The sequence below is a fragment of the Anser anser genome (assembly GCF_964211835.1).
Source record: "Anser anser genome assembly, chromosome: 19".
Classification (NCBI taxonomy): domain Eukaryota; kingdom Metazoa; phylum Chordata; class Aves; order Anseriformes; family Anatidae; genus Anser; species Anser anser.
Window position 1 is genome coordinate 15156382 of NC_139740.1, and position 11133 is coordinate 15167514.

An 11133-nucleotide genomic window follows, 5' to 3' on the forward strand; every position below is an offset into this window, starting at 1 on the left:
CTGGCGCCTCCTTTCCTGCACAAAGGGCTGCGGAGAGCAACGCGCCGGGAGAAACGCGCCGAGAGCCGCCCTCCCGAAGGCCTGGTGCAAATCCCCTGCGGCGAGCCCAGGCCCAGCCACGCCAGGGGGACGCAGCCCAGCACCGGGCCAGCCGCAGCCGCACGCCTGCCGCAGGCAGCCCTGGCACAAGGAGCCCACATGCAGGGCCCCGTGGCCACGGCGCCGTTTCCTGGCAGTGGCCACGGGCCGTGGTGGCAGCCACCAGGCACAGCTGCAGCGATGTTTCCCGTAGGGCTGGGTAATTTGCTTACCCTGCTTTGCATGCCTGACGCAGCTCAGGGGCAGGGGGACACAGGGCATGCGTCACGCACAGGAGGCGTGCGGGACAGCCGCGGCCCCGGCCCCACAGCAGGGCACGTGTGGGGCCGAGCCGTCCCCATGCTGCCCCCACACCATCCCCCTGCCCCAGCGGTGCTGAGCACGCAGCAGCCTCTCCAGGGTCTGGGGGAAGGGAGGCGGGGGGCGAGGGGGGAGGACCAGGACACAGCAGGACTTTGGCCGTGGGGAGCTGCTTTATTTTGTTTTACACTTTCCTGGAAATGAACAGCTGCAGGGGCCGCTCCAGCCGGCCTGCTGGGAAGCCGCAGCCCCCTCCCCGCCTTTCCAGGATGCTCCGCGCCCAGAGGCTGCCTACGGCTCCCCCAAGGAGCTGCTCCGCGCCCAGAGGGGCCTGCACAGCCACCCTGGTGCTGCCAAACCCAACCTGCCCCTGGATCCAGGCACAGCTCATCCAACTGCCCAAACCCACAAACGTTAACATCTCGGTGTGGCAGAGCAACCCCGGCCCCGGTGGCTGGGCTGGCTGTGCACAGCCTCCCCTCCGCAGCAGGCAACGCTGGGCAGCCCAAGGGCTGCGAACCCACGCACCGAGGCTGAGCAGATCCGTCCCAGCCAGCCCCATGCATTAGCACCAGGTTGATTTATAGAAATCCAATGGCTGGGGCTGCCAGTGCCTCCTGCCAAACCTCATTAACGGCTGGCCTGGGAGCAAGGCAAACAGCTCGTGCAGCAACAAGGAAATCCTTGTTTAAGCATTTCTGGCCATGCTTGGCCCTTCCCCTCACACCCGGGGAGGAGGGGAGGGGAGGAGGCACAGGAGATGCGAGAGATGTGAGCCTCAAGCTCCCAGCTGGCACCACCTTGGCACCTGCAAGGAAGGAGGCACAAGGGGACGCAGCGGGGGCCTGTTCAGGGTGGGAGCCCCCAGGACAGGCTGTGAGCTGGGATGCAGAGGAAAGCCATGGCACAGTGGGGGGCAGAGGGTCCCCCTGCCACACGCCGGGGTCTTCCCTTCCAGCACCACCATGGCAGCACAAATAACCACGAGGGATATGGGGACAGGAGGGGTGCCCACAGTGGGTGACCGAGGGACTGGCTCAGGTGGGCAGCGCGGCTCAGCCAAGGGCTGCAGGCAGCCAAGGGGCTTCGTGCCTCACTCCTGCCCCTCTGAACCCCTGTGCCACACCGTGCTGTGCTGTACAGCGGGGCACAACTAGGCCAAAACCAGACAGATTTGTCCAAGAGAGACCCTCTGGTCCGCCCTGTGCAGAGCAGCCTGGAAGGAGCTTCCAGGTGGGGTCTCCTGCCCCTCAGTGCCCCTGCTCCTGCCCGTGCCAGGTTCCCGTGGGCACAGCGAGCTCCAGGCACAAGGGGCTGCAGGAGGCCGTGGGAGCAGGCACCGGCACCGGCACGCCTGCCCCGTGGTGGGCACAGGGCACCAGCACAGCCAGCGCACAGACCTGGCACTGGTGAGCTCCAGAGCAACCTCAGCGACCTGCATCCGCCTGCCCCACGTGTGGCGCAGGATCTATTTCATCATCTGGAGAAAAGCATTTACTGCCAATAAACGGGCTAATTAATTCTCCTCAAAGACCTCTCAATTATTCATCTCGGGCCACAGAGAAAACAATTACAGCACTTACCTCAGCCCTGCCTGGGCCAGTGCAGCAGCCAGCATGGGGCCAGGGCTGGCGGCAGGCAGGGCACGCCAGGGGCAGCCCAGCACGGAGCTCCGATCCCGGGGGCGCTGGGAAGGGCACGCCAGCCCCTGTGCCCCTGTGCGGAGCCAGCCCCTGCAGCGGCGCCCTCCCACCCAGAGTGCCCCCGAGAGCTGCTCCCCTCCTCGCAGGAGCCGTCCTACACCGGGACCCTCTCCCAGCCCAGACCCTCGTGCAGCCAGGTTGCTGCCCCGGGCCGGCTGGCTCCTGCGGGGGACGAGGAGGGTGCAGGCAGGACTGCGATGGCCACAGCTCCCGCCCGTCCGCACGGGTCACGCTCGCCCGCTGCTCCCAGCAGCAGAGCTGGGCCTGGCTGTGGGTGCCCGCTGCCTGTGGGGGGGGGCTGCACCCCCACCAAGCAGCACCGGCACCACGCAGCCCTGCACAGCACCTCTCTGCTGCTCAGCCGGGGACGGGCAGGACGCCGTCCCGCTGGGGGACCTGGTGCCCCGCTGTGCCGTGGGAAGGAGCCACACTCGGGAAGGAGCCCCCCGGATATCGGCATCTTTCCCAGACCGCGCTCTGGCCCCTCAGCTTTTGGGATGCTCCTGCCCCGCCGCGGGGCTGGGCCCCCTCCCCACGGTGTCACCCCCACGGTGTCACCCCCGCCCTGAAAAGGCCTCGCAGCGCTGGCAGTGACCGCCCGGCACGGCCCCGCACCGCGACGCCAGCCTGCCTTCCCCCCGCACCTCCGCGGGGCCGGGGCGCAGAGGGCGGCCGGGGGGGGCCGGGGGGGGCCGGGGGGGGCCGGGGTCCTGCGCGCTCCCCGCCGCCCCCCCGGGCCCGCCGCCGCCCCCGCTGGGACCCCCCGGGGCACGGCCCCCGCCCCGCTGCTCGAGGGCGCGCGGCCCCGCGGGGCGCCTCCGGCCCCGGCCCCTCGCCCGCCGCCCCGGGGGGGCCCCGCCGGGCACGGAGCCGCCGCCGGGCGCGCTCCCACCTGCGCCCGGCCGGGAAGGGTTAAGCGCCGCGGCCCCCACCCGCAGGGCAGCCGAGGGGCGGGCCTGTCGGGAAGCCGGGATTTCTGCAGTGGGTTTACTGGAAAAGTTGTTGCCGGCGGAGGGAGGGGTCACCCGGGCGGCCGGCAGGTTGGATGGGGGCGCCCGGCCCGGCCGCCCCTCCGCCGCCGCTCCCGGGCCGGCCGCAGCCCGGCGGGCACCGGGCGGCCCCGGCGCTGGCTTGCCCGGCGCGGCCGGGGCGCGGCGGCCGCGGGGCTGCCGGCCGGAGCCTCCCCGCCCGGCCTCGGGACCCGCTCCGCCGGGGGACCCGGCCCCTGCGCCGCCGCGGTGCCTCCTCGGGGGGGGCGCCGGTGGCGAGGAGCCCAGCGCCGCGCCGGCCGGGCCCCCGCCGCTCCTCCGGGCCGTCCCCCCGCGCCCGCCGGGTGCGCCCCGGCGTCCAGACGGGGCCGTCGAGGGTTTGTTCGGGGCTCGGTCCCGGTTGGGCGCTGCGTGTGCGAACAGCCGCCGGAGCGCGCCCCAAAGAGCTTGGAGCGAACAGGCGAAAGGCGCGCCCCGGCACGGCGCGGGCACGGGACAGCCGCGAGGTTGGCCGCACCGGGCAGCCCTGGTGGCTCCCGCACACGGGGGCACTCAAGGGGGCGCCGGGGCCGGGAGCTGGTGCAGAGGGGCCACACAGCACCCGTCCCTCGGTGCCAGCCTACACCTCCAGCACGATCTGGCATGGGCAGCAGCACAGCACAACGTGGCATGGCACGGCACAGCACAACGTGGCACGGCACGGCACAACACAATGTGGCATGGAATGGCATAACATGCCATGGCACAGCACAACACAATGTGGCACAGCACGGCACAGCACAACATGGCACGGCACAGCACAACATGGCATGGCACGGCACAGCACAATGTGGCACGGCACAGCACAATGTGGCATGGAATGGCACAACATGGCACGGCACAGCACAATGTGGCATGGAATGGCACAACATGGCACGGCACGGCACAGCACAATGTGGCACAGCACGGCACAGCACAACGTGGCATGGCACGGCACAGCACAGCACAGCACAGCATGTCGGAGGCCTGGCTGTCCCCCTGACAGGCTGAGCCAGGAGCCCAGCACATCCCAGCGCTTCCAGGCATCGCTCCATGGTTCCCGACAGTAGGAAATCAGTTGGCTCCACAGCTCCTACCACTCGGGGATGATTGATGCTCACGCTCCCTTTGCCCAGGTCTTAGTGGGGCCCTCCAAGGCTGGCCAACTCCAGCCTGCTGGATAAGTTATCGCACCCCACAGAGCACACAGCGAGGTCGTGGGTCCAAGGCAGCACAGGAGGAAAACACCCCCAGCACATGGCAAGGGCTGCAGGGCCCCCACCAAGCGCTGCAGCCAGCCCACCTCACCATGGCATGGGACACCCCGTGGCACCGGCACCCCACAGGCCCCGCACCGCACACCCTGCAGCCCAGCGGGGCCGCCTCCACAGCTCCAGCAGCACCAGTCCCAAACCCAAGCAGAACCAGGCATCTCGCTGCACCCAAACCCCCCGATGGCCCCCCTGAGAGACCCTTCCCTGGCCCAGTGCCCAGGCAGGGCAGCCCCAAGCCCCATCCCGCCCCTGCCCCATGCAGAGTTCCAGCAGGAGCAGGGCAGCAATCAGGAAGCGCCCACCCCAGATGGCAGCGGGTGCACCCCAGCACCCCAGCAGCCCCCAGTCCCACCAGCTCTCTGTCTGGGAGGCAGGGAGCAGAGCTCCCGGTGCTCCCCAGGCTGCGTCTGCACAGCCTGGCCGGCGGCCCTGGGCACACGTGTGTGCGGGGGGGCTCAGCCCCAGCCCCAGCGCTGGCTGAGGAGCTTGGAGCCACACCAGCCCCCAGCCCAGGCCCCCTCTGCGGGTCCCACCGGGAGGACACCCAGCAGGGCCCCCAGCCCCAGGGTGGCGGCAGGGGGGGCAGGACACGCGCTGCCAGTGCGGGCAGGGGCGCGGTGCCGGGACCTGGCTGCTCCCGGAGCCGCCTGTGGGGCCGGAGGCAGGGGGGAGCCCGACCCGGCTCCGGGAATCGCCCCAGCGGCTGCCAGCTCCTGTGGCAGGGGGAGGGCGTAGGGAAACCCGATCCTCCCCAGCGGGATGTGGGATCCGCTCCTCGGCCAGGGCCCAGCAGCTAATTTTAGCCCTGGGGAGGCACCTTCACGGCATGCGCTCAGCCCGCGGGTGGCTGCACTCTCGGTGGGGCCAGGAGCCGCTGGGCCGGTGCTGGCAGGTGGTGGCCACAAGCCCATGGCCAGCCTGGCCCCGGCTGAGCCCCCCCAGGCACTGGCCAAGCCCCCCAGCTGCCAGCCAGGCGCCAGCACTGCCCTGCGGCTGCCCACGCGCCTGTGGCCTTGGCTCCTCCAGCCCCGCACGCGGCCACAACCCTTCCCCTGGGTGCCCGGTGCTGGCTCCCGCTGAGCCCCCCCATGGCCCTGCTGGGCCCCGAGTGGCCGGGGGGCAGATGGTGGCGGCTGCAGGGACCTGCTGAGGCCGCTCCTGGTGCTGAGCATCGCAGGCAGAGCCCCGGGGGCTTGCAGTGAGGGGGCTGCAGGACTCGGGAGTCTGCAGAGGATCCTTACCACGCAGCAGGGTGCTGCAAAGGGTTTGGCCACCTCCAGCGAAGGCGTCCCCAGCCTGGCGCCAGACTCCAGGCCCATGCCAGGGCTGCCACGGGGCTGCTGGTGGGAGGCTGCACGCTGCAAAGCCCCGCACCACCCCGCCAGTCCCTGAGCTCAGCACTTGCAGACACTGCGCCCAGCCCCACGCTGTGCACGGTGCTGCAGTTGGCCTAACAGCCCTATGGGGCACCCCGGGACCCGCCAGCAGCGCTGTGCCTCAGCCGACAGCACCAGGAGCAGCAGGAGCGGGTGGGAAAGCGGCTGGGGAGGCCGCAGCCAAGGCGCGATGCAGCCGCCCGGAGGTGCTGGGTGCCCAGCCCGCAGGCACGCTTCCCCCAGCCCTTCGCCCGCGGCCTGGCCACGGGGCTGCCGCACGCTTACTGGAAGGGGAAGCTGCTGGGAAGGCAGCGCGTGCGGCGGGGAAGCCTCGGGGAGGAGAGGCGAGGCGCGGGGAGCCGGCAGAGCTCGGCTGTCCGTGCTCCCAGGTCCAGGGCCAGTAACGGGAAGCGTCTGCTCTCAGTGACGGTAAATCAGATCGGGGAGATTAGAGGCCTTTTTGCCTAATCATGAGCAGCTTGAAGTTGGAGGACAAGTTCCTGGAACAAAGAGGAAATGGAGGCAGTAAATAAAGAAAAACTGTTAACATGTGGCCCTGTGTGTGAAAAACGTCTCTGTGAAGGACTGTTTATGGCTCACTCATCTGCAGGGTGACAGCGCGGGCTGTGGCGGGTGGCAGCGAGGAGGCCCCGCGCCCAGGCATGCGGGCAGCAAGCCAGGGGGGCTGCGGGGCCGGGGCCGGGCGATGGAGGAGGAAGGCAGCAGCAGAGCGGGGCCGCAATGCCCGCGGCTGCACCGGAGACATGGCACCGGGAGGCTGCGGGCACAGCATGCGCGAGAGGAGAGGCACGAGGCCCCTGAGGGGAGGGATGGGGGCCTGCGCCGCTATCCCCCGGCACTGGCAAGCGCTGCAGCGCCCTGTCCGTGGCAGCCCCGCTCCACCCGCAGCACAAGGGGCACAGCCCAGGGGCTCCCGGCAGAGCCCCGTGCGTGCAGGCCAGCTGTGTCCACGGAGCATCCCGCGTGTGCAGCCTCCCACCCGCCCCAGCCCGAAGGGAAGGAGGCAGGGGTCTCGCTGCTGTGCCAGGCGGTGCCCCGCGGGGTGCAGCAGGGATCTGTGCCAGCAGCCAGATGCCCACGGGTCCCCCTCCCCAGTGCAGGGAGAAAGTGCTGAGAGCCGCGGAGCTGCCCGAAGCTGACAGCGGCGCTGCTCTAATCCGTGTTTACCCGGCAGTGCCACAGGGCTGCTTGTCAGCTGTTTGCAGGGGCAGATGCAGCCAGAAGCTGGAGACGATTCCCAGCAGCAAAGGTCACCCTGTGCCTTTCCTGTCAGCAGTGTGGCGGGAGCAATTGCCATTAAACACACTTCTCTGTGTGCGTGCAGACTCGCAGGTCCGCCCGCAGAGCCGCAGCTGAGTGGGGCAGGCGGCCTCGTGCCACCGGGGCTCCCCGGTCAGCTCTGCCGGTGGGACGAGGGGCCACAGGGGGGCACGGGGGCATCGAGCAGTGCCCACCCCACAGCTCCAGCACCTCCACTTGCCCCTGGCACGGTGACACCCGAGCGGCCACAGGCACAGCGCAGAGGCACAGGATGGGGAGGATCTGCAGAGTGCCGGGCGCTGCAGGGCACCAGCGTCCACTGAGCCAGCCCCAGGGGGTGCCCGGGGGCCCGTGAGGCAGGAGCAGGGCACCCGCCATCCTCAGCTGTCCCTCGGGTTGCCACCCTCATGGCCTGGGTGGCCTCAGGGTGCCTCCCACGCTGCAGCCCCGCCGGGGAGCGTGGCCGGCTGGGCCGCAGGCAGCGGTGCAGGACAGCCTGTCCCTCCATGGACTACGCGCCCCGGGAGCCCTTGCGACAGGGCGGTCCCGGCCGTCCCGGCAGTCCCGGCGATGCTGGCGGTGCGGGGCGCGGGCGCTGCGCTCCGCCGGGCCTGGCTGCGTGGAGCGGGGCCCCGCCGCGGCAGCACAACGAATGGGGGCACCGGAGCCGGGGGCGATGCGTGGCCGGCACGGGGCGGAGCGGCCCTCGGGTGCGTGCAGGCGGCTGGCGGCAGGCTGGGGGTCGCAGCTGGGCTCAGCACCGCCTGGGTGGGCTGCGCTGGACCCTCTCAGAGCAGGTGCTGGTGCAGGCCCAGCTCGGCACAGCCACTGCTGCGGGGTCTGGTTTGGTGCAGGGCATGGGGGCGAGGGGCAGGCCTGTCCCCAGGGACTGGCACAGCTGCAGGGACCCCGCTGTCCCCAGCAGGTGCCCGCAGCACGTGGTGGACCTGCGCAGTGACACCGTCACCCAGCCCAGTGAGGCGATGAGGCGTGCCATGGCCCAGGCTGCCGTAGGAGATGACGACTATGGCGAGGATCCCACGGTCAATGGTGAGCACGGGGGAAGCTGCTCCTGCGCTGCAAGGGGCAGCGGGGCCAGGGCTGGGGAGGGGGCCAGGCCTGTGGGTCCTGGGGCTGCAGTGCCCCCTCCGAGGGCCGGCAGACCTCCCTCTCACACAGGCTCTCTGTGCCTTTCCTCCATGCAGAGCTGCAGCACCTGGCCGCAAGGTTCCTAGGGATGGAAGAAGCCCTTTTTGTACCCACAGCCACGATGGCAAACCTCATTGCAGGTGAGCGCCCAGAGCTCAGTACAGCTCTCCCTCCCCAGCCTCGCTCCTCTCTGGGAGAGCCGCAGTCTTGCTCAGAAAGTTCCAGGCGTGTCACGTCCGAATGGCCACAGGGGAGAGCCCGGTGGAGAAGGCAGCTCGGTGCTCCTGCTCAGCTGGGTGCCTCTCCTGTTGTGCTCAGCCCATTCAACCAAAAGCTTCAGCAGTGCAGCGTGACTCTGGCCAGACCCCAGAGCCGCTGTCCTGCTTCCCGTTGCGGATGACCAAACCCCTTACTGGTGGAGAGGGCACCCATGCTCGCCCATCCTCCTGCTCCATTAACCTTTACCCAGCTCACTTTCCTGCCCTGCGCATGAGCAGGGCTCTGCTGTGTGCTGCAGGGAGGGTGAGGGTGGGCTCCGCTCCAGCTCTGGCCACGTGGGTGTACGAGGCAGGGAGGGTGGGCAGGGCCCCCCCAGCTGCTCCCCATCCTTGCCCTGCTCCCCTGCCTCCTGCCAGGCAGGCCCCACGCTCAGACCACCTCCAGCGCTCTCCCAGGGTCCCCCCCCGTCCCGCAGGAGATGTCCTGCTGCAGAGCGGTGCCGCGGCAGGCACCGGAGCCGCAGGGCCGCGGGCATCCCCAGCCGAGCCTGCACCTCCCTGCTCGGGCTGCCCGCGGCCACGCCGCGCCCTCACGGCCCCTCTGTGCCCCAGTGATGTGCCACTGCCAGCGCCGGGGGGCTCAGCTGCTCCTGGGCGCCGGGGCGCACCTGCACGTCTACGAGCACGGCGGGGCGGCGCAGGTAGGTGCCGGCCTCCGGCCGCAGCGCGGCGCCGGGGCTCCCTGCGGGGACGGCGGCTTGCTGCTGCCCTCCTCTGGCTGCCGGGGCCGGGGGGAAGGCTCCGGCCCGGCCCGGGGCTGGCGCTGGAAGCAGGGGCAGGGGGACGGGGAGGGCAGGGCCGGCCCCCCCCAGCTCTGCTCCCCGGGCGCAGGTGGCCGGGGTGCACTCCCAGGCGCTGCCGGACCTGCCCGACGGCACCTTCGACCTGGAGCAGCTGGAGCTGGCCGTCCGCGAGGCCCACGGCAGCCGGTACCATCCCCGCCCCGAGCTCATCTGCCTGGAGAACACGCACAGCTCGGCGGGGGGCCGGGTGCTGCCCCTCGCCTACCTCCAGCAGGTGGGAGCCGGCGGCGGGCGGCACGGAGGGGCTCGCGGAGGGGCTGGCGGCAGCAGCTCACGGTGGCACCGGCGGCTCCTCGGCCCCTGCCCAGGTTCACCGGCTCGCGGAGCGCTACGGGCTGCGGGTGCACATGGACGGGGCGCGGCTGATGAACGCGGCAGTGGCCCAGGCCGTGGAGCCGGCGCAGATCACCCAGCACTGCGACTCGGTGTCCCTGTGCTTCTCCAAGGTGAGCTCGTGCAGGGAGGGAGCTCCTGGGGCTGAACGGGAACAGCACAAGCTGCAGCCTCGCCCTCCTTCGGGGCACGGGGCAGGGGCTGCGCGCCAGCTCGTGGCTGGGCCAGGGCAGTGCTCAGGCCGCCCTCTTGGACCCCCAGGGCCTGGGCGCCCCGGCTGGGGCCGTGCTCGCCGGCCGCCGGGCGTTTGTGGCGGAGGCCTGGCGCGTGCGGAAGCTGCTGGGCGGAGGGATGCGGCAGGCAGGCGTGCTGGCTGCCGCTGCCCGCGTCGGGCTGGAGCAGGCAGAGGCAACACTGCGCAGAGACCACAGCAACGCCCGGCGCTTCGCTCGAGGTATCTCGGGCCCTTGGCAGCGGGCCCTGGGCAGGGCTTGAGCAGCCTCCCCTCGGGGAAGCCAGGCACCGGGCTGGCAGCCTAACAGCCCGTGCCTCCCCCAGGCATCCAGGAGCTGAAGTCACCTCTGTGCTCCGTCAGCCTCCCGGCCGTGGAGACGAACGTGGTGATGGTGGCGGTGACGGGGGGCTGGCCGTCTCCAGCAGAGCTCTGCACGTACATGCGGGCAGTGAGCGAGGAGGAGCTGGCTGAGACAGGCCACGCCGTCAGCGTGCTGCTCTTCCCCTGGTCAGCACACACGCTGCGCGCGGTCTGGCACCGCGATGTCTCAGCCCACGACACCGAGCTGGCACTGAACAAGCTGGGCTTTGTGGCCAGGAAGTGTCAGGAGAGGCTGGCCCTGGGACTGGGCCCTGGGCCTCTGAGTGCAGCGGGGCACTGAGCCCGGACGGGAGCGTGCCTCCCCCAGCCCCAGCGGGGGGCAACAGGCGGGTCTTCAGGCTGGGGCAGCCAGCAAAGGGGCTGGGACCACCCGCAGCGTGCTCCAGGCACGTTCCCCACAGGCTGCAGCACAACAGCCACCCGCCCCTGCCTGCCGCCCCGCAAGCCAGCGTGCCAGCCCAGCCCTGGGAGAGCGCAGGTCACAGCTTCCTGAGCGAGCACCACGGCTCCTGATGTCTGGGAGCTCCTTCCCAGACATGCCCTGGGGACAGAGGGGAGCCCGCAGCCCACACCACCATCCAGGCCCTGCCAAGGCAGCTCCTCACCCAGCAAACATCATCTGAGCACTCTCTGGTCCTCAGCCCGCACAGCACCCAGAGGCAGAGCCAGGCACCCCCCGCCCCGGGCACCCCAGCATCTGGGGCCGTAGGGGCTGGGCTGCACAGGAATATCAGGGCAGGAAGCGTTTTCTGCAGCCCTGTGTGCTCAGCTCAGTTCTTGCTGCTCTAACTGGGGTCTAAATAAATGTGTTCTGGCAATCCTATGGCTGTGCAGGGTATTTTCTCCCAAGGGTGCTCCCTCCCCTTGCTGTGTAGCCGGGATATTTTCATAGCACAGAGGTCCCCATGGAAGGG

The 11133-nt window shown here is 70.6% G+C and overlaps 1 protein-coding gene across 4 annotated transcripts; it reads left to right on the plus strand.

The window, feature by feature from the left end:
- Positions 1–7573: 7573 nt before the first annotated feature.
- Positions 7574–11042, plus strand: LOC310883784 (uncharacterized protein). Of its 4 annotated transcripts, none has more exons than XM_083804641.1 (8): positions 7574–7750; positions 7963–8090; positions 8246–8329; positions 8825–9108; positions 9299–9484; positions 9579–9716; positions 9865–10057; positions 10162–11042. In XM_083804641.1, exons 1-8 carry the CDS (start codon positions 7611–7613, stop codon positions 10497–10499), a joined length of 1491 nt encoding a protein of 496 aa, XP_083660767.1. In that variant the 5' UTR covers positions 7574–7610; the 3' UTR covers positions 10500–11042. The 4 variants fall into 4 exon arrangements, with proteins under 4 accessions (XP_083660767.1, XP_083660770.1, XP_083660768.1 ...); XM_083804644.1 differs by having other exon boundaries at positions 8884–9108; XM_083804642.1 differs by having other exon boundaries at positions 7575–7750; positions 9020–9108.
- The last annotated feature ends 91 nt before the right edge of the window (positions 11043–11133 follow it).